Source organism: Pomacea canaliculata, linkage group LG2, assembly GCF_003073045.1.
Source record: "Pomacea canaliculata isolate SZHN2017 linkage group LG2, ASM307304v1, whole genome shotgun sequence".
NCBI lineage: Eukaryota > Metazoa > Mollusca > Gastropoda > Architaenioglossa > Ampullariidae > Pomacea > Pomacea canaliculata.
This window is the reverse complement of record NC_037591.1, coordinates 11,289,979-11,317,589: the sequence shown is the minus strand read 5'-3', so window position 1 is coordinate 11,317,589 and position 27,611 is coordinate 11,289,979. Positions and strand designations below refer to the sequence as shown.

The following is a 27,611-nucleotide window of genomic DNA, read 5'->3' as shown; positions in this document are numbered from 1 at the left end:
GGAACCAGCAGTGATTGATAGATTGAACTACACATTACTGTGCAGCTACATGCATATATCTCTTCTGTTTTACATAATCCTTTATGGTATATTTCTACATGCTTATTATACTGTCCTAAAATAATTTTACTTTTCGTTTGTTTTACACTTTTTACACATGGAGATAGTTGCCAGCTTTACCATTTGTTGTTGTTATTAAAGAAAATTAAAAACTATAAAAGGACTTAGTTCTTAATCTTAAGATTGATTGTATCTGTTCCAAGTTATTTTAAGTCTTCTTTAATATTTGGTTTGCCCACATAGCTTGCTGAGACTCACAGCAAAAACTTCCTTTCAGCAGGAACGCCTATCTTTAACGTCATCAGTGTTTATGAGTCACGTGACCAGTACACAACGGCTTGCTTTTAGCTAGTGATATCCCAGTAAGGCTGATTTATTGAATTACAACATTGTTCCCTCAGAATTCAAAGCTGGCTTTTTCTCGTTGAAGCTGCAAGCCAGGCGTCCTTGATCCTTCCTTCACCGGGTAGAAAAGTGATATCATCCGCAGCTCTGTAACCAGGGTGGCAGTCGAGACCGCAACGCCCAAACCGCGAAAAGACATTTTCATGACATGGAGGGCGTGGAGGACCGTTTTTAGGAAGTCACATGACATGGAGAGGGTTCACGGGCTGTGTTTTGAAGAGGAAGAAGGGAGGAGAGGTATACGGTGTCTACACCTTGGATGTTAAGTATATCTCAACGCACACCTGGGGTGGCCTTCCGAACACTGCTCATAGTTAACTGATGAAGGTTTACCCATGAACGCTGATTAAGGTTTATTACTGAGCGTAGCGTAGGTGGCAAGAGAAAGAAAAGAAAAACGCTGTGCCTTATGCACGCTTGCTGTTGTCTAATACCCTTTTGATACCCGTGTCGTATATAGCATGGTACCTTAGATTTGTAGGGGAATCGAATCGAAGAGTCACAACTTCAGAGCAATGTCACTGAGAGAGTTATAAAGAAGATGGCGGAGAAGACCGTTTTCGCGCTCACTTAGCCATTAGGGAACAACTGCTTTTCTTATCTATGACGTCTTTTTCTGCTTCAAGTGACGTGGAACAAAATGACGCACACAAGACGTCAGACATATGACATCATTCGCACGCGAGACAATACGAGACCCACCACAACTTACGACACTGACCCAAGATGGAAGTGTGTAATATCTCTCTCCTGACGACTTCATCTGTGTTCGCGCGAGTATTCGTGGGGTTCGTTTGATGCTGAATGTGTGCTTTGTTTTGTTAGCTTCTAAAACAAAATTTGATGCATGAAAGTTTTATATTATTTGTTTTACAAGTATTCTCTCAGAAAAGATTGTTTCCATTATAAAACGAACCCCAAGTGTTCAATGTCTTCATCTTTTCGGGTTTTTTTATTTTTTACTTTGCTCTTTCCATTCCAGCGCATCACTCTCGCTTTAGCTATTCTGTTTCATGTCTTAAGTTTTACCCTGTCGTATATGTATGTTTGTTTTGTCTTTCTCGTGATTATTGACGTGTACCGTAGTCTATTCATCTTTTCCTCCACTCCATCTACAGGATTTGTAAGTTTGGAGATTCACCTCTTTTATTTCCCACCATTCTTCAGAGCTTTGTCTTTGTGCTCCTCGACAACCATTGGATAACAATACCGAAAACAAACAGGATAAGAATATTTATGGTTAAATAAAAAGGAAGCAGGGTCCTCAGGTTGAGGCCATTCAGTAACACCCACGAAAGACAAGGTTGGAGAAAAAAGAACAGACGTTTGATCAAAGGACAACAACGATCCACTTGTGAACATGAGAAGACGCAGGTGGCGACGTGGAGTGACTATAGATTACTCTATCATAGGCCAGTCTGTGAAGAACATTTGTCTCACATCATTGGTTCCAATCCAGGTAACGGTTGGCGCCTGTCACTAATACGCTGAAGGTTGACTACCCTGGGTGCAGGGCTGTTTACAGGACTGTCTGCCTCGCCGTGATATACTAACTCGGAATAAAAGACCAATCCCCCATCCAACCATCCCCCCTCGTTCCAGGTAGCGCGCACGAAGAAACAGCAGAACTGGAACCATTCAAAATATGTCAAACCATTGTGCCCTCGAGATGCAGAATTCGTGTTATTCAGCAGCAGACTAGTTTGTCATATGTTGTTTTCATTTTTCTTTTTTCATAATAAAAAATTATATGATTTTTTTCTCTTTGTTTGTTGGTTGTTTTATTTCTCTCTCTCTCTATTGTTGTCCCTTTCTCCTCTAATACTGTTATTTTATTTTATTACTGCTTTTTAATGCTCTCTCTCTCTCTCTCTCGCTCACACCCATTTCTGCACTTTTATTTTGAGATAATGGAAACAACTAGTTCCAGAATGTCTCATGGTATCGTTTATGTGTTTGTTAATCCTGAAAGAATCATGGTTAGAGAAAATAAATAAAAGGCTGACGTTTGTGTTATCTTTCTAGTCACCATTGATCCCAGGGACAATTAATGTTCGATATCTGCTTCCTACGTTTTGATCCATACAGGTTTTTTTAAATATTTGCTGCCCTTGCTGTATTTGCTGCATTTTTCGAAACGAGTCCTTTGAGCGTATTTACATTGACAGTATCTGCATAAAATACAAGACTACCACAAAGGGCTTGTCTCTTTTTCAAAAGCCTCACTCAAATAAATAAAAAAAATTAAAATAAATAAAGCCAGACGTGAAATTAAAAAAAAAAAGTTGAAACATTACTGAGATGTCTTTCTTGTAAAAGGATTTCAACGAACCAGATCAGTACTGATAACTGAAACAAAACAAATTGTTGTACACTCTGCCTGAGGAGTTTTCAGCACTTACAATCATTATCGATGCACATCCATCCACTCAGGACGTCTCAGGGGAACAGAGCTCCAGCTTCCGGCGCCAGTTCTGTTCGTTTGAATTACCTGTGACTTGGACATCCACACATCATTACCTCCCCAGGGCAGGTGTTGACTCCATGACATAATAACACAGAACACAGTGGTGTCTACGAGTCATTAAGCGGCACGGCCTGCATCTTAACGGGACGTGCTTGGCAGACATGTCACCTTGTAAATACTGACACCCACACCCAACATATTGATGATTGGAGGTGTATGTCAGTTGTCATCCCCTCAGCTCTACTCTGTGTGAATGTTTCAGTCCGTCAATGCAATGCAAAGTCGATTTTAGGATTGTACCGGGTGACCATTTCTGTCCTGCTCAGTGCACCTTACTTAGTCCAACTCATTAGACTTACTTATCTAAGTCACACTTAACGAACTCTGTTCGGGCCTGTGATAATGTCTGCTTCATTAACCTCTTGTCATCAATTCTAAGGTCATAAAGGTCGACCATTTCAGGTTCTTGGGATCCTCCATCGTGAATGACCAGCTAGATCGATGTTTCTTACAAAGAAAACTCAGGAACGTCTTTACTTTCCGAGCAAGTTGAAGAGGTTGGACTCAGCAAGGACATCGTGGTGCGGGTACAGAGGGCAGTGATCGACAGTGTAATGACATTGTCACCGTCTGGTACGTCAGCACCACCCAGGAACACAAAGTCTGGCGATCGGTCGGGCATCTAGTAGCCTTATTGGCGGTGAGACAGGTAAGTTTATATAGGTATGAATACAAGTATTGTTTGCTGTTACGTCAGCAAATATGCTATTGAGTCACTTCCGCTTCCATTCGTCCCTCTGTTCCCCCATCCCCACTCTGCCTCACCTTGTAGCACGCTCTCTTGGTAATTAGCAAAGCGAGCTTCATCACGTGATAACGAGCTGACGAATGGAAAAGGAGTCTGCGAGTCTGTCGCCTACGGTAGCAGTTGCAGTGGATGAAATCAGTGCCGGCCTGGCGCTCGTCCGTCACCATCGTGTGGACGTCTACAGCTTGGCAACAGCATGTGGTGTCGACCTGCTCCAGTGGCAGTAGTTGGTAACTAAGCTGCTGCGGGATTAAAATTGTTTATTTTTCAGGAACAAAACGAGAGGGAAAAAACCCCGAGCCTACTCAACTAGATACGGTAAGATTTTCAATTCCTAGCAGCCTTCAAGTAAATTTAAAATGTTATTTTTGTTTTTACTTCTATCTTCTCATCGAGAGAATAATATTTCAGCGAAATAATACGTCGACTAAATATGAAGATATTGGCTTTCCAGGCCACGATTCAGTTTGTGAATTGTGTGTAACTGTTTTTAATTTTGTCTTTCTATTTCATTAACAAATTATTTAAATATTTTTATTTCAATGTGCCACTGTAGATGCATCAGTGAATTTATATAAAAATGAGTTATTCTCTTTTTTCTTACCCAATTGATGCTGACTTCTTACCTGCGTCGCCGGACACACACTCACCCGTGCACTCATGCACTCACGCACCACGCCCACCTCTCCCCCTACAGCCACTCGCTAGGCCAGAGGCGACTGCCAATCGAACCATTGGAGATCGAAGATCTAAACGAAAACGAAATAAACGGTAGAAAACAAATGTATTAATGCTAGAGAGATGGCGTTTAAAAACGATGAAGATGGAAACAAACCCCCAAATTCCTACACACACGGGTAAGACAAAATAGACAGGTACGGCACTGTGAGGTCAAATCACCTGACAGGTGAGGACACACGCACCGACGAAGAGAAAACACAAATAAAAAGTTCAAAACACACACACACACACTGAGTAGAACTTTAAAGAAATAAAAAAAATTCTTCTAACGAGGCCTTCTAGCAGGCTAGACTATAGAACAAGGAGAGAATCGTTGCGTAATCTTTTCTCCTTTTCGCTCTCCTCCGCGCACTCTTCCGTGCGACTGCCTTTTGTAAGAGGCGGACCTCTGCCGGTCAGACAACATACAGTTCATGCAGGCAGGGGGACTTGTCATCAACCTGGAAGGAAAAATGACCCACCGGGAGGAGAAAACCAAGTCAAAATCAAAAGGAAGCCCAAATGGATTTGTGATGGAACTGTCAAAGAGCCTAAGGACTAACTACGGTTCGCATCTCAAACTTCTGGCATGGTCTACTGCTTGGGCTGGGTGGGAGGGTGGTGATTGACTAATCAAGACACACTCTAGACTGGGGATAGAAACAATATTTGGCAGGTGCTGGAACTATAGCGTTTTGAATACAAATATCAGGCCGACTGTATCGTAAAAATACTGTTTCAGTGCACCTATCATGCTGCGAAAATTCAAGATCAACATGGGATTTTTTCCAGGGAATAATAAAAGCCGTAACTGAGAGCAGCGTGTAAAGATTGGGATTACCTGACATGGCAAGTCTGGGGCTATGCACCCTGATCTTGGCGGCGTCGGCCTGGACACCTGTCGTCACAGGTAAGATAACCTTCGTGTTGATCAAGCTACTAAGGTCATGCAAGAACGTGACACAAGCCCGTTGTCACCTCTTGAAATGTCTTGTTTCCTGTCACGATTATTATCGTTTTCGTAATTATATGTAATTTCTTCAAGTTACACAGAAAATGTAAATGCGCTGAAATAACTTTTGGTTTTTTAATTTTGTGAATCGTTTCCAACACGGAAGGAACCTTTTCAGACTTCGAAGATAAGGTCTTGTATTCATGAAATGTAGTTACCCGGCGGGTAAAACTAACCCAAGCTAGGTTAATTTGCTTACCGCAGTATGAAACACCGAAGACGAAAAAAATTATGACAAATTATCTATAAAAAAAACAAACTATTAGAAGTGTATAAGACCGATTGAAATGCATAAAGAAAGAAATTCCAAAGCATTAAAAGAAATAAATCTGGAAATCGGGAAGTAAAAAAGTATGTACTGATTCTAGAATTTTGGTTCTCTTACTATTCCTAGACAGCTACCGCTACCTCGGTCACGTAATCCTCATTCTCTCTTTAAAAAAAAAACTTCTTTTAAATTATTTTTTTGTATTCGTTGGAAATGACAAATTCAAACTGGAAAAAAAAAAAAATTCTCCTGAAGCTAAGTCGTTGATGTTGTTTTATTCGACCGCTCTCTGAGCTGTTTCGTTTCGATTTCGCTTGCACTTTTTCATTGTGAGATTGATCAAGCAGTCACAGCACTTTATTGTCCGTTTTATTTGGAAAGGTTTAAATATCCGATGATTGATTTGCATCGACGATTTTAATTGCTTTTACATCGAGGTGATCCTTCACCTTTGTTGAGCGAGTGGAGTAGAAGGAATGGGTTTTATGTAGTACCTGTTTTCTTGCAAAGGGGTCGGTGTTTTCATCATCGTCGTCATCATCATCATCATCATCGTCATCATCATCATCATCATCATCATGACAGATTCACAGCTATGATCTGCAGCGGAATGACTGTTAGGCACAGTATCGATCTGAAGACTTTGTGTGTGGAAAAGTGTATTGATCATGTATTGAGAATGTTGTTGATTTGCTAAGTTGCTGAACACTACTTGAGCAGTGTGTTCACTTATTTATCTACTCCTGGACCGGTACGGATCGATGACGGGAGAACATGCATAGGCGCGGAGTCTGACAAGCTCCGCCGCTCAGGACTGCCTTGGGCGATTGTGAGGTCTTCATGAGACGACGGATGTCCTCCTTCACGTTTGTAAGCCAGTCATTCCTCTGGCAATGGATGGCTTGTATATCGGCCTTCTATCGAGCTCGTCTATAGCGCATCGATGGCTTTAGACGAAGCCCTCGTCGATGTTCAATTTTAGCATCACATGCCAAAGCCATTTGTCCAACAATCTGTCAAATGCCTTTTTAAAGTCGATGAATTTGCAGTATATGCTCTGCTGATGCTGTAGATGTTTCATGGATGTAATTATTGAACATTTGCTCAAGTGTGTTCATCCATACACTGAAACAAAACTGTTCTTCTGCTAGCAGTACCTGAACGGTGGTGTTGAGGCGATTCTAGATTGTTGTCAGCATCACTTTATGAAAGTTTCGTAGACTAAGCCCAACCCACTCGCTAGATCCCAGTCACTCAATATAAGGTGCAAATATTTATACGGGTTTCCGGTGAGACTTGGGAATATAAGTTTATATACCCTTACACTGCTAGTATTTAGGTCAAAACCCATTTATTTATTAATGTTTACTACATATTGAAATAACATTTACTATTAATCTTTATTAAGCATTTTCTGTCATCACTTAGAGTGTTTAAATTTCTTCTTTCCTCTAATTTTCTGTGGTGGGGTAATCTAGCCGAGTCTTGTGCTTATTAACCTTCTAACCTTTAATTTACTTCAATTCTTGTCAAATCTGTCTTGTTGGTATTTCTTTAGTTTCTGTACTTTATCGCTGATGGCTTAAATTCTTTTGGTAAGTTACATTAATTTTTTCCAACTTATTATATTTTGTCTTCATTTTAACCTTTTTTACATTTCAACCCTTTCTGCTAGCAATGTTTATCTTTTCTAAATTTGTAAACGAAGAAGTTGTTTACTGCCGTAGGTTTCCGAGGCCTGTACAGAAGGTAGAAAATATCCACCGATGACAGATGTAAGACAGTACAGGACCCTCTCATGATTCTTCTGTATTACATTCAAACATTATTCTTGTCAGGGGCACGCGCTTGCACACACACACACACGCACGTGAGTTCAATAATAAAAATACGATCTATTTGTAGTGAACTATAACTTCCTGAGTAATAATAAACAAGGTGTAATCAATAAATAACTAAGTCTGCTTGCAGCATGGTGACTTCCATGTGTCGGCGTATTGCTGCAAGCAAAATGGCTAGCTAGCCTTTTATTCAAGTATCATGTTCTTGACGATCTGGAAACTTCAGCCTTTACACATTTTATCCTCTCCTCCATTCGTCGTCAGGACAATAAATGCCCTATAATGTGCATTGGATTGTTTCCAGGCATTGATTTCCAGTTCTCGACTTTGAAATAAAGTTTGAGTGGGAGAAGCCCTGAATTTTGCTTTAAATTTTCATGGTTACCAGACAACGTTCAATAGTTTCGAGTAAGCCATCTCTTACTCAATATTTTTATGACGAGCTGTTCTAAAGGTGCTTATGATGGCACATGTAACTATCAAGCATGATGACCCCAAAAGCAGATGTGATTATCTAATTTGACCCCTGAACCTTAATGTCATCTGTCGCTCTCTACTTTTTCCTTCCTCCCAGCCCTTCTCTACAACCACTTCCAATGTTCTTTTCTCCGTCCTTCTCTTTTCCAATCTTCCTCTTTGTTTTTCATTTTCGTACCCTCGAGTCAGAACATACAATGCGAACCTCACTCTGACATGATCAGTAAAATAAAAAGTGACTAATTACAAGTTATAGACTATGGTAAAGAATTAGTAGAGGGCAACACAAGTAATTTCTTCACCACCACGTGACTTTAATGCAAATAGCTAGTTTTAAAATGCACAAGGCACAGCGCAGCTACCTCTGACTTTTGCAAATGACTTTGTTGTTCTTTTTCTTGTTAGGGGCTTGCTTTACCTGAGACAAGGCCATGAACAATCTGTTTGCTCCTGCTTGTTAGAAACACTATCGTCATCTTGGCATTGCAAAAAAGATTTAAAACTTTATTATTTCTTGAAGTTTATTTGTTCTCAAGAGCTTTTAGAAACTATTATTATTATCGACCCTGTTGAAAGGGGTGTTTACTTTCCCTTTCATCTGATCTTATCGATAGGCAAAATGTTCGTCATTTTTCTTTTATCATTGTTTTCTCAGGAATAAAGGGGGATTTTTCGTCACGGAACTATAGTAGTTCACTGTAGTTTCAATGATTGAAAACGAGTCTCAATGATACTGTACATCGAGATGCGCTAAACATGTTTTCTCTACTCTAGATTTCAAAGAAGTCAGGAAGCTTTCTACGTATTAAACGGCCTTTCTTTGTGAGCAAAGTCTTATTCAATATTAACATAATATCTGTCTTTCTTGTGCCGTTTCCGCAAGTAAACACAGAAAGCACAAACTCTCTGATTGCTCCTTTGAAGTGAAACTGGAGACTTTAAGTACTGACAATACAATACTGAACGACTGCAAACAACTTTGCTGAGGATATTGGTATGAGGCGGCACAGGAAAGACTTCCATTGTGGAATCGTCATACAGTCCTATTTGAATTCCATGTTCACAGCATCATACGTGAGCTTAAGTGAAAAGAACGATTGTGCCTAAAGGCCAAGAAAGTCCATTGTCTTTAAAGCACTTCTTAGAGGGACAACAAAGGAGACAACAACGATAAATAATATCAATAATAAATTATCGTTATTGAATGATCGAATACATTCACAGGAATTCCCTCGAAACGCTGGCGCAATAAAATATGAACGGAGAGCTATTTCTAGACACAGACAACATGAATAATTAGTGAATCATAACACGGTGTAAAGTATCAATAAACAAAAGGTAACTATGAAATTGTCGCTACACGAGAGGGTGGCTTATTGGAAAATTGTTATCATGTAATCACCGTGACAAATACCCAACAGAGTCAATGTTTTCTTGCAAAAATTGCATTGTTATTAAGAAAGACATGTTTGAGCTTTCAGCAGACATAAATATTTCTTACACTTTCTCATTGAGTATCAATAATTTGTATTAAAAGCATGTGTTTTTTTGTTTGTTTGTTTTATGTCTTTTTTTTCTTTTTTTTTTTTTTTTGGAATACAACAAACAATGAATGGCATGACACACTGAATAGTAACTTCTGTACTCGGTGGTCAAATTGACTGAGGCCAGGGGTCGAATCCACTTAGGGATGCGCACGAGTCGACTAAGAGTCGTCGAATGGATTCGAATCGACTAGTGACCCATTTCCCTCCCAAGTTTTTCGTTTTCTCTTTACTTTATTGCTTTCCTTGATCTACAATCTGATGAAAATTGTCCAGTTTTAAACACCAAAACATAACCACTGCTTTGAATTTTGCTTGTTTGTTTTTTTTTTGTTGTTTTTTTTTATATTTTTTGTTCCTAAATTTAATTTTTTTACTGTCACGCGAAATGTTAAACATTCAAAACGAACGAATAGTTTCAGTAAACTTTTCTGAATATATCTACACGTTTGTTGCTTACTTCGCTCTTTCAACTAGTAAATACGTTGTGTCATATCTTTTTTAATTAAAAAAACTCGCTAATGTTTGGACGGTTGCGTGAGTGTTGTCACAGCACGGATGTGTATAGGTTGCTGGTGACAGTCGTTTCCACAATGTTGAGATCAATCATCGACTCTGTAATGAGATCATGCGAGCAACGTCAAGTCATTATCTACATGCGGGTGCACCTAAATTATCAACGAATATGCTTTTGGTCGCTGGTGTCGTCTGTCCGAGCTCTGCACAACCGTCTTTAGTCAGATCTGACCTTCTGAACTCCCTGAAAAATTAAGGCAGCTCACAGACAACAATGGGTTTCAGCGCCAAGGACACTCATCAATATTCGATTGCCTACAGACTGTATCATCTTTGAAGCAGATTGTTTTGTTAACAATTTTTCTGTTGCAGGCCTTTTCTTAAAAGGAAAGCATATTCAGTTTCTGTTTGTGTATCGCAGCTGCCAGTTCTTAAAGAAACTTTTGTTCAGCTGCTTTTCACTTGGATTCACTTGGATGTTTGCTCCTCCTCTACTTGGGAAGCAGCTATTGTCTCCGTGAGAGAGAAAGCGGTTGATTGATTGATTTATTCTGATTTTTTTTTTTTAAGGCCAGACACCTGCCGAAAAAAATACGTTTCACAAAACAAGAAACTGAAAAGGCGAGGAAAAAAAGTGAAACTTAGTAACTGCTAAACCACTAATTTTTTTAAAGCGTTCATTTAAATGTTTAGAAACCTCAACCAAATTTTAGTCCTTTCTCACATGCCATTATAAATTTATGAGGTTTTGAAGTAAAAAGAAAATTGTAACAAAAACAAGAAACGGAAAAAAGCGAGAAAAGAAAGTGAAAGCTTAGTAACTTTGCTTTATTTAAGCCTGTGATGTAATCTACCAGTTGAATGGAAAATAACCATCTTTTAATGTGTAACTACATATAACTTTAGCATTAATATTAAAATTAATTTTTTGTTCACCTTTAGAAAAGTCAACATGGTTGTGTTGTGTACCCAAATGTTGACCAGGCTGTAAAGAAATACAGTAATTAAAAAAAGTTGTGTTTCTCAAATTGTATACTACACAGTTATAAGTTTAGTGAGGTAACAAGAGGCTCGGTGTCTGCGTGACTGCTCTCCCCTGGTACCACAGACAACAAATAATTAGGACAAAAAAATGTCATTCACTTTGAGTCGAGAATCGGTACAAAGTCCATCAACTTCAAAATGTTTCCATCTTTGATATCTTCGTGTCCAGAATTTAGCCTGAGCTGCCTCGTATACTCTTGTGATTTTTGCGAGCATCAGCAGCAGACACTCTGTGCTCATCTTTCTTAGCAAGCTCGAGCTTACATCAAATATTGAAGTCTGATTCTATATATATATACCTGGCAGACAAAACAGCAAGTAGACGTTAGACAAAAGAGCGAGACAGGTACGGAAAAAGAAAAATGTAAGAAAATGTATTTTGTTGTCTTCCATTTGCGTACTTGGGTCCGAACAGAAATAGTTATGGCAACATTTAAGCAGCACTTCCTTTTTTTTGTTAGGGATCGACTGTGGTCCCCCTTCTCAAGTGGACAACGCCGCAGTGACCTACAACAGTACAAGCTATCAGAGTCAAGCTTATTACGAGTGCTTACCTGGCTACGAGGCTGACTCCGTTGAAAATGTTTTCACCTGTAACGCAAGCGGATATTGGGAAGGAGAGATCATAAACTGCACAGGTGAAACCTTTTTATTTGTGCTGTAAACGCTTTACATCAGGGATGCCCAACCTACGGCCCGCGGGCCATATCTGGCCCGCGAAACTTCTGCCCACAGTGCAAGAAATCGGCATGTTAGTAAAAAAAAAAAAAAAAAAAAAAACCGAAAAAAAAGGAAGAAGAAGTATTTATCCCCACGTAGGGGCGTTTCCCAATCTTTTTTTCGACGGACGAACATTTTGATTCACTGCTCCGACTTGGTGTCTCTACGATGAGGCCGGACATTCAGAAGTTGGTTTCGAGTAAACAACTTCAAATATCCACTAATTACTACATAATTAATGGTAAGTACAGCTTGTTTCTAATAAAAATGGTATCTGCTCTATTTTTTTTCTTTTTTGTATTTTTGCGGTGAAGTGGCCCGCGACACGGCTGTCCGAAATGGATATGGCCCGCAGGCCGAAAAAGGTTGGGCATCACTGCTTTACATTAATGATAAATGCATCACACGTTGTTTCCTTCTTTCTGTTCCTCTCTCTCTCACACACAGTCTCTCTCCCCCAAGCAACGCTCTCACACTAATAAAACATGCCTACATAGCTGTGAGACCTGATATATTAGTTGCTGACGTTTTCTTGATGCTTTATAATTATTACGTATAGTCATCTGTGTTATACACAATGACTAATTAATTGTATCTGAGATAAATAAACAGATCCCCTGGGGCCGAGGTCTTGTCGCGTCGAAGCCACTTACAGACATCTCGGAGATGGTCGATGATACAGAAGCGGATTTAGTAATTGCGAATCGGGGGTCGACATGTCCCACACACATTGCAACGGTTTATGTAACGGGTGCCTGGCAAACTGTGTGTAGTCATGTAGCAGACGTCTCTAGACGAACGGTTGACAGGACTATTGACAAAGTTTCCAGAGAAGCTAGATCAGGCACACAAGTGGATCACATTTCCCATTCGACGAGAAGCCAACAAACAAAAGGATAAATATTTCAACCTTGGAGGATTTCCGGACGTTGTGAGATGCATTGATGACACTCATATACGGATTACAGCTCCAAAGGCAAACGAACATGAACTCGTGTGTTGGAAAAATTTTCAATAAATGTTCAGGTAACATTATACATTTTATAAATAGTTCTTTTTGTATGTAGCTCATTGAGCTCGACACCCAGTGAGAAAACTATCCACATAAGAGCTTTTCATTATTGTTATTCATTTTATTATTTGATGAGGCACACTGGTATTACCATTTCACATAGAATATAGAATTGTAGTCGCTATTGAACATGTATCCAGTAACAGTGTGCAGTTCTCTAGATAAATGAAGTATAATGGTTAATTTATAATGTCTGCACCCACCTGCCTTTTTCCATGTGAATTTTTTATATAGTTAAAAGAAATAAAAACTTTCCTGTGGAGTATCACTTCAAAACTGATCATTCTTAGGATTTTTGACAGAAAAATGTTCCCTGTCTGCCCCTCCCTACTGTATTGAAGTCAGGTTTCTTCTTTTATACTTTTACTAGCCAAATATGATGCAGTTAACTTTAAAAAAATGGTATTCTGAAACGGATGAAAAGAAAAGAATAGTAATAAATTATATATATTTCAACAGGTGATCTTTGATGCTTATCTGATATTTCTTAACATAGTGGCAAAGTGGCCTGGGAGTGTCCATGACACAAGAATTCTAAGGCAGTCAAGTGTTTTTCCTGTTTTTTGAGGCAAACCCAAAACCACTAGATAGTGTCATGTTTGGTGACAGTGGTTACGTAAGTAGAGAATACCAATACTAGGGAGGAGAGGTGGTATAATGTAGCTCATACTTCCACAAGGTGCACAGTAGAAAAAGCCATTGGTATGTGAGATGTACATAAGTCACAAATTATTCGCAGTTAACTGCAAGACAAAGAAAGAATATATTGTGTTAATCAGGAAAAAAATGTAATGAAACCTTGTTGGATAAAATAAAAACTTATATAAATGATCTACAACTATTCCGGACAAGAATCAAGGAAGTGAATAGAAAAACAAATATACATAGTGAGATAGAGTGGTACGTGTATTTTTACAAGGACTTTAAATTTCTGATTTTCAACTTGCTTGCTCAAGTGCAAAAACACTAAGAAATAAGATGTATGTTTCTCTTGTTGACTTTGAGCAAGCCTTTGATTCTGTTAATAAAAATATCCTCTGGAGGGTTTTGAGAGAGAATACTGTGAATGGTAGAATGTATATGGCCTTGCTAGCAATATATAGATCAGTTTTTGCATGTATTACGGATAAGTTTGTTGAAAACCCGCGCTTGCTACGATTCTGTCTGGTTTGCGCATGCGCACGCGCGGATTTCCCCCAAGGCAATACCCAACGATGGGAGTGTCAAGGACGTGCATGCAAATGTCAACGGTCGCCTGGAAACCTGCTAGCCCACGTTAGGTCAGAGGTTATAGAAATGAGTAAATTGCCCGTGCGACAAGACCTCGGACCCTGCAATTTAAGTTGTGGCACGTAAAGACCCCGTGCCCTTAAAATAAAACCAGTTACAACTAACCTCAGCTTGTCTAGTCCTCACCTCATCAATAAGAAGGCTCCTTCAGATTTTCATAAACTGTTTGTCAGAAACTGATTGCGGTACAGCGCCAAATATCTGGTACTCAACACGAGATTTCAACGCGAGCACAAACCTTACGACCGTGGCCACCTACCAGTGCTGGAGTGGGTACACGTACAAGACTGGCCCTCGTTTTAACTTAACCTGCTCCGAATCAACGGAAAAGCAACGTGGGATCTTCTTCAAAGATCTTGCCACAGTGAGTTTTGTGTGTGTGTCCTTAGAGTAAATGACTGCTTTAGTCAAAGTAACCTCACATGTTATGTCTACAGGGGCTTTATTTGGTGGAAAGCCTGCTATAAAGTTACTGATCTCTACTATTTGTATTTGAAGTCCGGCTTAAGAAAGAAAACATCCACGTTTTGTTTTTGTTTTATGTGTTTGTTTGTTGTTGTTTTTTTTTTTGAAAAATTTTGAAGATGTGAGCAAAAGATATATTTAGAGTAGAAACAGACGTTTACAACTTAAAATTTAAAAAATATTACTTTGCGAAAGTAAAAATAATTGTCTTAAGATAAAGTCATTGCGTCAAAAGATCTTGTCAATAGCGTTTGTAAACCGAAAAACTGTGGAAATCTGTGATAAATACCGGTAAAAAAAATTAAATTACAAATCAAGTTTTGGGCTGCAAAATTACATTTGCGTGAGGCACAAAACGCGCTCCTATAAGGAATGTCTAGAGACATGATCTGAATGTACAGCCATGAGTCCAGATGGTTATCAATATTTTTTCAGAACTCAGCACTTATTTAGGGTGCTACGTGGCTGGTCCTGCTGTCGTAGACGAAAACGCCAACCTGAACACTTGTCGAGAGACCTGTTACCCTGGCAACAATCCTTATTCTGCCCTTCGAGGACCTGCGTGCGGCTGCCTCGCGGAACTTCCGGTGGAGAAGGTTGAAGATTCCAACTGTACCCTGCAGTGTAAAAACGAAGACAGTCTGTGCGGCGGAGAACCTAACCTCTGGAGTGTTTACGCTACTTTCGGTATGACACATTTTATATTATAAGCTGTTTGAAATAAAAGAGCATGGGAACTTACTTGACAATAATAACTTGGTGTGGGTTTTGCAGCAGAATGATTATTCTATGGACGGTGATCCTTTGTGCATTTCAGATGGCTGTTACTTCCAGAACTCTTCTGAAGGATCGTTCCCGGTCCACAACCTGGAGACATGCCAGGAGTACTGCCGAGGTCTCGATAACCTTTACGCATCATTTTTCGGTTCTGGTGTCTGCAAATGTCTGAATAAGACAGAACCAGAAGCAACGCCTGTGGGCGATGTGTTTTGCAGCGAGGGGAGCAGTCTTTATACCAGGGTGTACAACTTAGGTAAGCGGTCCCTATTTTACTCAGGGAATGGGGGATAAGAACCGTGTCAAAAGCGAGTCGTTACTCACCCGATTCACATCTGTAAACTGAAAGGAGTCAGTACCAGAGTAGGACAGGTGGAAGTACATGAGCATTTACAATGGGTAGCCTAAGGTGGGGTGAGGGTGGTTAATGAGCTCGAATTCCTTCCCGATTCAGAGTGGTCGTAGTTTGCGATGAAAAATTACCTTTACCTAACTCTCATTTTTACATCTCTCCATTAGCCCGCATTAACTTTTTCCAGCTGAGACACAAACGCTGGCAAGTCAATCAGATCCTTTTTTTTCTCTCCTAGTCCTTTTTCTAAGACTTAAAACCCCATGAATTTCTTATGTCACATGACCCTAGACATTGAAACAGATAACGCTCACAAAAATATATACATAAAAAACTTTTATTGATTGTTTATTTATTTTTGCTTCTTTGTTTATTAATCTTTAAATATAATTTAATGTAGCTCTTTTAAGGACGCAGTGATCGTGTTTGTGTCCCCTGAGACTTTGATAAGTAATCTAAGATTTGATATTCGCTTGATTCTGTCTGGCGGGTGGATTGTTTTAGCCATACATACATGTCCTTTATTTCAGACCTGGTAGATCGCATTGGAAAGGATTGTACCGATCTGTTTGTTGTTGGTATTTACAAACATGGATGGTATTACATGCAAAATATCTCGAACCCTGTCTTCTGCAATTTCTTGGGTAAGAAAGTGACTTTCAAACTTTCCAGTAGGAAACACTAGTACATAGACTTGTATGTTTTATTTATAAGGCAATACATACGAAGCTAAGGATATCTATTTTCAAAACATTTCTTTCCTTATTTGTCAATTCAATTAAAAAATATAATTTTTGTCATTAATTTATCATGTTAGCAATTTCAATTTGATTTATTGAGTAATACTTATTTTGAATAGAGAATAATATTTAAATATTATTTTTATGCTATATCGCGGAACGTCACTGCCTGGTAATATGTTTGCACACCGACACGAAACAGATTTCAATACAAAAGTTTTGAACCTTCTCCGGACACGTTGTTTGATAACTTTCAGGTATTACGGTGTCAATGTAATGTAACATTACTTTCGAATGGCTAGTTTCATTTTCTTACAAACTGTTATTGATAGGCGCTGAACACGTCCATCTTTAACAACATAAGAAAACGAAAATTGTAAATACAGACTGTCAGAGCAGGAATATACTAACCAAAGTAACACTAAAAACCATTAATTTTTTTTAAAAATCAGTAAAAGAAAATCAAGAAATCTTGTTGACGAATCAAAACATCTCTTGAGGTAGGTGAGCATGAAATATATTAAAAGACGTTCTTAAGCACCGAGCAATGAAGGAAAGCATTGTACAAATCAACAATCACATTTTTCTCAGATGACACCGAGTGCAAGGAAGGGTGGCTGGGCGTGAAAGGGAATTGTTACTTCTGGTCGTCGGAATTCAATGCCAGCAACATGGAAACAGCCCACAGATACTGTGTTTCTCAGGACTCGCTCCTGCTCTCCATCAACGATCAAGAGGAATCTACTTTAATCACGAATGTCCTTCAGAGTCAGTCTTTTAGTTGTTTTTGGACTATTTCACATTAAAAATCATATCAAGACAGTGCCAGAAAGCAATAACATTTAGTGGTGTGTGCGTGTAGATATATATAGTAAAATATTCTGAGCTTTTACGTGCTATACTGCAAATTATTTTCAAATTGCTTATTGTTTGGCTGTAGGGATTTGCATCAAAGAAAACTCTTCCGTATAGAAATATGATAATTGAAGTCTAATAACAGTTACATTAAATAAATAACAGTAGCGTGGATACCTTTCTTTTCGTGCTACAAGTATATAGATTTCCTGGGTTAATTATGCTCTTGTCTGTTGCTTCTTTTTTATCTTTACTTCAGAACTGCGTCAGTTAAAAAATATTAAAGCCATCTGGAAAATGGGGCTATACGATCATTTCAAAACGCTTTCCCCTCAATGGTCTGACGGGTCGTTGCTAAGCTACCGGAAATTTTGTGTCAACGTACCAAGCGATCCTAACTGCCAGTGCATGACCATTGGTGATGGCACTTGGCTTTGGAGCGACCGATATTGCGACGAACTCACTAACTTCATCTGCGAGAGCAGTAAAAGTGAGTTACTGACAAGTTCTGCTTCTGGTTTATAAACATCACTTACAATTTAGGCTAAAATACTGGTGTTGATTTGAGTTCTTGTCAGTCGCATGTTTGTGTGTTGGTGTGTGTGTATTATGGTCAACATATGCTTTACCAAACCTATAGATCATTGTAACAAGGAGTTGTAGACAACAGTGTGCCTTCAACAGCAAGTTTTTTAATATATTTCTCACCTGATTTAGTAACGACCATTTTATCTTTACTTGTGCTTCCTGAATCATTAAACACTTGAAAATGTTTGTACATCAACACAGTTTCTTCTTGAACAAGTGCAATGTAGTAAAAGTAAGTGCGAGAGTAACATAATTTTTTCTTCGTATTTTTTTAACTATGCTTACAAAAGTTGAATACCCAGTATGCACCGTGTTTCCCCGAAAGTAAAACCGAGTCTTATATAAAGTTTTGTTCCAAAAAGAAAAGAGGTGTTAGATATCTTTTTTCGTGTACAAAAATCTACATTTATTCAAATACGAAATCTATATACCATGTCATGCCATCTTCTTCTGGAACATCGTCATAACTCTCCCAATCCTGAAGTCCAGCCTGGATTTCTTGCGACTCCATTTCCCGTTGAACCATTGTGCGTTATAATTTATATTATCATTTATACCAATAATATAATTTATTTTTGTATTAGTATCACTATTGTAGCATTCCAGTTTGAGTTTCGTTAGGGTAGGGCTTATATCATGATAATCTTGAAACAAATCATTCTTAAGGCTCATTTTCGTGGAAACACGGTAGAATCAGTTTAAGCAATAATTCTTTATTTCTGATCAACAGATGTGCTTGGATGTGGCGGAATGTTAACAGCTGAAATAAACTCAGTCTACACTTTGAAGAACAAAGAGAAAATGACACTAACCCTTTGTTTTGAAGCCTGTCGCGCTCAAGGCGTTGCCTTGGCAGCGGCGGCTGGGGATACCTGTTATTGCCTGGAAAATCTTCCACCATCTTTTGTTAATTTGACTTGGTCCCAATGCTCCACCAGGTGTGCAGGACATGATTATCAGCTTTGTGGACTCGACGATCCATCAAATACCACCTATACAGTAGCATTCGTTATAAAGGGTGAGTAATGGCGGTGTTTAAAAAATCGTGTTTTCATTTAGAGACTAGTTCATACATTTTTTATACTTCGTGCTGTCAACTTTAAAGTTGGCGGATGTATGTTCACTACGGCATATGACAGTAAAACTTTCTGAGAATATTGTAAATAGGTAATCGGGAGAGGTAGGAAATAGAACAAGGCTGTGATAATCATCCGACAAAAATTTGCTCTAGGTACTGTGAACCACTTACAGATCATTCCGCCTTAGCCATCTCGATCCTTTATCTTTGATGTCATTTAATAGTTCTGTAGTTGTTTAGTGTTAGTTTAAAGTAATTTTAAAGTAGCAATTTTAGAACAATTCATTCTCTGCCACCTTTTTCCAGATGTTGGCCAGCCTCTGGCAAAAAGTTGTCTCGATCTTGAAGTTCAAGGCATAACGGGATCAGTTTTTAAAGTCAGCCAAGATGGAGAAGTGGTTTTGAAAAACTGCAGCACCCAAGGTAAGACTTTTGTAGCATCATATGTGTAAAATACTGTGTGGAAATTATTACTGTACAAATAGTTACTACTGACCACAAAAGGCCTCGTGGTCATCTTAGGGAGTTAGTTTGTGATCACAAATCAATGTCTCACGAAAAACATTTATATTTTAGAATTTCTTTTTCTTTGTCGAAAGATAAAATACATGATCATTGCTTTATCTAAAGATTTTTATGATAATCTTTTGGCTATGACTCGTAGTCGTAGCAACTTAATGGAACAGGAACAAGGTTTTAAAAATACATAGAATACTTTTGTCCTATTAAATTTAAGAAAGTAGAAAGTCCTTTTATATTTTTTTTTTGAAAAAAATTAAATTTCTTCTGTTTCAAAAAATATGCTTGCGTAATCGTAAACATAAAACCACCTTGTGTAAAAAAATCCCAAGACGCCATCGTAATTTAAAATGAAATAATTGGCTCAAACTGAGACTGTGAGGCAAACTTCACAGAGTTGTAACTGTTTTCTAAGTAAAGTTGTGGAAATGAAGTTTTACAGCCCAGACTCATTAACAGCTAGCAAACTGGAGGAAAAGATCCAGACTTGGTAGCAGTCCCATTAAACTAATTATTTTTTCCACAAACTAGCATAGGACGTAAAATAATCTACTGGATGAGAGAAAAGAATGAAATCGTATGAACCCCGTCTTTTCACCCCCTCACCTCCATAACAAAAGATATAAATCCGATTAAACAAACTATTTTTTGTTGCAGGGATTGTTTGTCCTACAGGTTCGGCGTCTATAAATGGACGCTGCTATAAGTATCTTACACAGATTGCGTTAAGTCCTCAAGACATTTGCAGTAGCATCTTTGGTTCATATGTGTCTGTTATTGACACGGAGCAAGAAAAAGAAATTCATTTTGGAGAAAACAACACGATCACAACGAGTGGGCGAAACGTCTGGACTATTGGCCTGTTCGACCACCAGCAAACAGGCTTCGTCAGAACTAGCAGTGGTCGTGCCTTGAAAGGGTTGCCGATTGGGGTAGGGAATCTCACACCCGAGAAAGGCCCCTGCATCGCCTTCGACAGAAGCACAAATCTGTTTGTCTCAACAAGCTGTACTGAGAATCCTTTTATATGCGAGACGGGAGCAGGTAAACATGTTTATTACGTGTGTAAACAAACGTTTGAAGTATGGTTACTATGCTTAATAATTCTTCCTTAAGCAGGAATAGAATTTTTAAAAAATTAACCATTGAATTTTTGACTGTGGGCCACACCCAGCTTTAAATTTCTTTATTTCATTTAAAGGGTTTGCTCGCTCGCTCATTCTCATTCACTCATTATTAAGTAGCCAGGAAGGCCTCTACCCCCAATCAACAAGTAAAACCGACCCTCCACTCACCCACTAGCGAATTAACAATAAAGTAACAAACAAACGAGCGAGGGAGGGACTATTAGTTCTTCAGACTTTACGATGCCAGTATGAGGGCCTCATGACTATCCTTTGTGTAATCTCACAGACTTCTTTGGCTGCGCGGCACTGTCATCTAACAAGGTGCTAGTCCTCGACAACTATGAGGAGATGAGCGTCACCCAGTGCGTCGAGCTTTGCCGGGCGAGAGGCGACACCTACGCTTTGCTGGGCGTTCTCCCCTTTAGATGCTACTGTTCTCTCCAGAAGCCGATCTCAAGCCAAGAAACCTGCAATAAATTTTGTTTCTACCCAGTGGGCCAGCTTTGTGGGGGATCTAATGCTTTGTCTGCATACACTATTGGTTGGCATCCTATTCCTCATCCTCCTCCTCATCCTCCTCATCACCACCACCACCACCACCACCACCACCACCACCACCACCACCACCACCACCACCACCACCATCACATCATCATCATCATCATCATCATCATCATCAATCAATCAATCAATCATTATCATCATCGTAGAAGTAGTCATCATCATCACCACGACCATCGTGGTCGTCATCTTCATTGTCATCCTCGTCTCCGTCATCATCATCGTCGTCGTTTCGTAATACGCAAAAACTTAAAGCCGTTGTTGTTGTTTTTTTTTCTTGAAGGCGAGTTTCCTGCATTTGCTACTTCTTGTGAGGACCTGTTTGCTGAAGGATTGCTGGTGCCTGGAAAATATTTGATAAACAACCAGTCCATGTGGTGCACCATGAAAGGTTTGCCCTTTGCTTGTCGTTACTTTGGTGAATAGTTTTCAAGCTTAAATTAAGGGAAAGAGAAGATGGGATGTGGAGGGATTCATGATTTGCAGACTGTTGGTTCTTTCTTCCAATAATCGTTTCTCCCCTGCCTTCAAACATGTCCGTTATACTCGTGCATTCAACTGAAACAAGAAACCTTTTTCTGACAGCGCTGGTCAAACACATTGGCATTTAAAGCTTGTCATGCTGCTTCTAATTTTCTTTTAATCTCACAAAATGCACCTTCACTGAACTGTTTTCTTGTCATTTCCTGACAGATAATTCCACGTGCTCAGTAGACCTCTCCCCTGACTGGCTGCACGTGGGATTACAAGAACAGTGTTTTCATTTGTCACGGTCCACAGAGTTACCGACTACTATCTCTGCAACCTGCAAAAACCTGCAACCGTCAATGGTTCCTGCCTCCATACGGTCTGAAGGAGAACAAACACTTCTGATAACACTTTACAAGAGTAGGTTATTTACCGTGCAATATGTATGTCATTATGTAATAAAGATCATTTAGGTCATTGACTGTGTGATATTGAAGACGGCGCAGAAGCAAGTTCTGGTATTATTTATTATCTGCGGAATATCGTCCACACCATGCAGGCTTTTGCTACTAATCTGACAGTAATGATTACCCTTTACAGGTGTATTATTTTTTAGATTATCAACTGCACAATATTGAACACTGCACAGGAGTATGTGTTTTCCATTAATATTTACTCAATATTTAAATAATTTTCTTTATTCGCATAAATGAGCGTATTTTTTAAAATACTTACAAGTTATTTTAGGGGTTTAGTTTTCCAAACTAAAATATTATTAAATATAATTCGGAAAAAATGATAAAGTTGTAAAAACAAAACTTGGGTTATAAATCATCTTTCAGTTTGTCTAAGCTTTTAATAATTAAAAAACAAGAGTTTGTTTCAGTGCTGAAAGACGCTGGTCTGAAGAATCCGTTTCGCATCGGAGCAATGGACCAGCTGGAGGTGGGCTGCTTCACCTGGGCAGACGGCTGGCTCTTCGACTTTGCCCAGTGGAATACTACTTACCCTAATCTGCAATACAGAAGAAGTGAAAGCAGTGACAAATATTCGCATGTCCTGTTTATGAATACCGGTGAACTGATGAATTTTTATACCACTCTAGAAGAACGAAGGGTGCTGTGCAGAGAAATTACAGGTAAGGGATGGGTTACAAATATATTTCTGAATGGTGGATGGTCGGGACTGCACGTGATTTAAACTGCCATTTCAATCACAAATGGGTGATAGACTAAATGAACAATGTTCTACCTTGTAGGCAGAAAATTTTCTATTTTATTCCTTAACGTTTTTGTAACCTCTGGAAAACTTAAGTTAACCTTTTCAAAAGTCTGAAAAATTTTTCAAACCATCACAGATTATGTTGGGTGCTACCTCAAGCCCACTGATTTACAAGCAGCAGTAGCTAACTACTCTTCTATGAGCCTGACGATGTGCAAACAAGTTTGTATCGGAAACACATCAAATTTTGCTGCCGTTGAAACGGAGAGCTGTTACTGCTTGACCTCTGAACCTCCAAGAAGTAATCTCGTGAGTACGACAGGTTGCGATGTACCTTGCCCTAGCAATGAGTTTCAAAGCTGCGCTCAACCTGGATATCTACGGGTTTATTCGCTCAGTGAGTTTGGTTTTGAAATCTTCCTTGCGAACATTGACATACTTTCCAATGAATAGTTATTTTTTTCTTTGGAATTATTGGTGTTTTTTTCCTACATTCTTTGATGAAAAAAGACAATTTTATTGCAACATTTTCATTTGGACAATATTGCTATTATTACTGTTAATATTAATGATTCCAGTTACGTGGGTCAGCAGTCTGTCAGTTCTAAATAAAAAAGTTTGTAGTAAAACACTTCCAGGGGAGTGTGCTTGGAAATGTTTAGTGAAAACTCACACCAGAAAATTTAAGTAAACTCCGACTTGCAGACTACACAGACGTGGCGACTCATTGCAAAGTCCTCTACGGCAACTTTGTGGTACTGGAAGGAACTTATCTTCTGAAAAATACAACAACTGGTACCACGACACCTACCACCTGTGGCTTGTCGAGTATGTATCGAAATAATTATCTACAGAAACAATTTGGTAGAACGAAATCAACACGGCTAAACATAAACAAAGACGATACGAATAATACCACAAGCTAGAAACGGAGCCAGTTGCAATTTAAAAAAGTCATATTTAATATCATACAAAATATTGTAAAAATGTTTTGTAGTTTCATCGTGTTAGCAAGCGAAAACGTTCAGATTATTTATGGAAATACAGCAAATTGTGATGAAGGGGTAGATGGCTATTTGTTGGGCTGCTAAGTGAATCGTCATTTGGACTGACTGAGGGGTTGAACGAATGTTGATATGGTGTCAGCTACTCAGTCGGTTCACGTCCTCTGGTCTTCGGTACATGTACTCCTTTTGCTCTGCAGACTCCACAACCTGCCCCTTAGGGTACATAGGGTACAAAGAAAAGTGCTTCCGCTTCTTCCCATCCAACAAGTTCGCGGAGAGTGCGACAGACCACTGCGTGTCTGTGGGTGGTTACCTAGCGACGCCACGCACCCAGGGCGAGATCGACTTTTTCGTGACAGTCGTGAAAAGCATCCCCAGTTTGTCAAACCTCTCTATGTGGCGCCTCGGTATCGTCGACCTCATGAATGGTTGGGTTCCATTGATTTCTTTCAAGTCGAAAAATTTTCTTGTCAACTCTCACTTTTTCTTCTTCGTCTGAATAGTTCTCTACCTCTCTTCCTTTCCTGTCTTTCATCTATCCTTTCTTTTCTTACGTCTCTTTGTCCATCTACATGTCATTTTAAGCTTCTGTCTATTCGTCTAATTTTCGGTTCATTTGTCCATCCTGCCTGTTCATGCGTGTGTTCGTCCATCTGCCTATCCTTGTCTATCCTCCCACGTATTTTTTTTCCGCTTGTCCGTCTACTTTGTTTACCATGATAGACGTCTCTGTTTCTTTTGGCAGTTCAGTTTCGATCGACTTAAAGCAGATGTTCACTGTTTGCTTCACCAGGTCAGTACATGGCGGCGTCAGACGGGTCGCTGATGGCGTTGTCTGACATCTGGAACACCACGACGACAAACGACAGAAAGATTGGACCATGTAGCAGACTGATGGTCGATTCTAAAAGCTTGCTTGGGTCCATTTGTGCCGCCGATGATCCCTATATTTGTGAAACTGGACCTGGTTAGTTGAGCCTCTCTCACTGTATCTTCATATCATAAATTCAGCTTGAGATATTTTTTGTTCGTCTTATGTAACATGGCATTGGGCGAGAAAGTTATTTTTGGGAGTATTTTAAGAATTTGTATAAAAGAGGGAAAAATAACTTTTAACAGCTACTGCTGTGCGCTAACAGTAAAAAAGATTTACAAACTAAATAAAGGGGTGATCAGAGAGGTCTGGAAGGAAATTTACCAAAAAGGGCGACTAGGTATACCTGAGAACACGGTAACCTCTACTGAAGGACGTTCGAGTCCCTTGTGAACAATGTACAACATCGGTTCCCTGTCCGCTTACAAATCCATTCCTCTTGTCGCCTTCACCGTTTTGTGTACTGTCTATTGATTCGGAGACCTATTCATGATTAGGACGTTGGTTATTTAAATTGGAACTATCCTTCTGGCCATATTACCGTTGTTTGTTTGTTTGTTAGCTTGGTTGATTGGGCTTTTACGTGGATGGGTAGGTTCGGAATTGAACACGAGTTTGGTATTGGGTTGGTTATCATTATTGATTGAATTTAAGATTAATTGGTTTCTTGTTTGGTATTATGGTTGTGATTGATTTATGGATTGATCGATTGATCTGCAGTGTTCCTGGGCTGCGGTCACGTGCCCCAACAGTCGATCAGCTTCCAGGTAACTCTCAGCGTGATGTCTGTTCAGCAGTGTTTAACCCTTTGCGATGCTAAGGACATCCGTTACGCTGGGCTGACGTCATCTGTTTGTGCTTGTGTCAGCGAAGACCGCATCAACAGCACCAACATTTCCAAAACACAATGTGAAACTAGGTGTACACATTCGCTATCCCAGAACTGCGGGTCCGGAAACCCAACCGGCCCCTTCGCCATCTATGACACAGGTGCTATTACATATCCAAATATTTTGTTTCGTGATTTTCTTGTATATCCCTTAATCATATTTTTACCCTTTGTCGAGACTTTTTTTTACATGTCTATGATAATTTAGATGTTATGTTGCTGTAAACATATGTATGGTGATGTAGCCAGTTTTTTAAAGTTTAATGTTGTTAAAGTCATCATTATTGTCAATAAAATTATTACTATTTTTCCTATGAAAAAAAAGCTCGTAATCGCCTTCATTAAATGATCCAGGGTCCTACTCCTACGACGACAAGACACAGGTATCGTGCCTGAGACTACGACAGTATGGTGTGACGGCTGTTGGAGAATACTATCTGAAGGCACAGAACACAAGCAAGATAAAGGTTACTTGCTACAACTACGGTAGGCCAAAGAAACCTTGCTTCCTAACAAAATAAAACTGAACATTGAAAAAGCCCCTAGTCTCTCTCATGTCGTGCTTCTAGAAGCAGGGCAAACGATAGGGTTAACTTGTTCGGGTGGCTGGATTTTTGGCTGTTATGAGCAAAATTTTAAACCGAACACATATAAAGAAACTAATTCATATTGCCAAGCAGCTCCAACAGGGACAAATATCTGTTTCAGGGTCTCGACTGAAAGACATTCTCAAAACGGAGGCATCTGTAATGCTGTACAATGCATCTACCAATGAAAACATTTCTCATAATGCAAGGTATCTCCCTCCTTATTCCTAATGACACAAGGCATTCTCCTCCCTGTTTCTAGCGATTCAAGGTATCTCCCTCCTTCTATCTACTGCCTTGCCGGAATATAGCTTTAGTTGCTGACTCGGCATAAAACAACAATTCTCCCTCACCTCCTTATTTCTAACGATGCAAGGTATCTCTCTTCCTATTTCTAATCACGATATTTATCTACCTCCTTATTTCATTGAATGGTACAAATGAAATACCATTTCATGCTGTAAAAGAAAACATCAAACTTATGCCTGCATGTATATAGAGAGGATTTTATATGAAGCTAAAAGAATTGATGGAGGGCTAAATAGAAGGTCGGATTGACTCATTAATCGATCGATTGATTGAAGTGTATTATAGTACCAGAGATGTCGATTTTTAAATTGCAGACTGGACGTTGAGAGTGTTAAGTGGATGTCGTGGGTGCCTGACATCACAGACAACTCTCCGTGGGTACAGGTCACGTTGCCCGATTACTATTTAGTCAAAGCAGTCGCCATTTCAGGTCAGTTGTTCTTGTTAACTTCCGAGAAATCAAGTGAAATGTGTGTTTGAGAGAGAAGGAAGAACAGGAAGAAGTATTGTAACAGTTTGATGATCATTATATACCTTGAAAGCGGCGGCCCGGTGGCGCAACGGTTAGCGCTGTTAGCGCCTGTCACCAATACAGTGAAGGTTGGCTGCCCTGAGTTCATTTCTCGTCTCGGGCACGCTGTTCTTTCTCTGCACGTGGCATCTGTTTACAGGGCTGGCCGCCCTCCGCCAAGGACGGTCCCAAGCCCGGCTGAAAAAGGAGGAGGGTTGGGCGTGGGGCCAGCACCCCCACCCCGTAAAAAAACAAATCCTTGCTACCGAAACATCGACAACAGTTAAGACTGTAGTCGATGGCCTATGCCCCAGGAGGGGCGAAAGGGCCTAAAAAAATAAAAAAAAATAAAAAATATACCTTGAAAAGTGTTCAGTTTAGAGAATCCTACATTAACTTCATCCTTTATTTAATTTTTATCTGATGCTTATTTCGCTAA

General features: G+C 39.4%; 1 protein-coding gene across 2 annotated transcripts in view; it reads left to right on the top strand.

Moving 5' to 3' along the window:
- Nucleotides 1–1,179: 1,179 nt before the first annotated feature.
- The window catches only part of LOC112556450, a 31,916-nt gene continuing 5,484 nt past the window's right edge, over nt 1,180–27,611 (top strand). The window contains exons 1-26 of one of the 2 annotated variants that reach the window (XM_025225474.1): nt 1,180–1,253; nt 3,395–3,641; nt 4,012–4,058; nt 5,253–5,370; nt 11,624–11,800; nt 14,418–14,608; nt 15,145–15,396; nt 15,527–15,742; nt 16,369–16,482; nt 17,170–17,346; nt 17,693–17,923; nt 18,752–19,039; nt 19,406–19,522; nt 20,276–20,662; nt 21,032–21,286; nt 21,590–21,697; nt 22,000–22,194; nt 22,661–22,912; nt 23,132–23,392; nt 23,701–23,823; nt 24,200–24,430; nt 24,796–24,969; nt 25,597–25,866; nt 26,120–26,251; nt 26,474–26,561; nt 26,976–27,091. In XM_025225474.1, coding sequence (XP_025081259.1) covers nt 16,443–16,482; nt 17,170–17,346; nt 17,693–17,923; nt 18,752–19,039; nt 19,406–19,522; nt 20,276–20,662; nt 21,032–21,286; nt 21,590–21,697; nt 22,000–22,194; nt 22,661–22,912; nt 23,132–23,392; nt 23,701–23,823; nt 24,200–24,430; nt 24,796–24,969; nt 25,597–25,866; nt 26,120–26,251; nt 26,474–26,561; nt 26,976–27,091 — 3,445 coding nt within the window. In that variant the 5' untranslated portion in view covers nt 1,180–1,253; nt 3,395–3,641; nt 4,012–4,058; ... (4 more) ...; nt 15,527–15,742; nt 16,369–16,442. The other variant, XM_025225473.1, reaches the window with a different exon arrangement.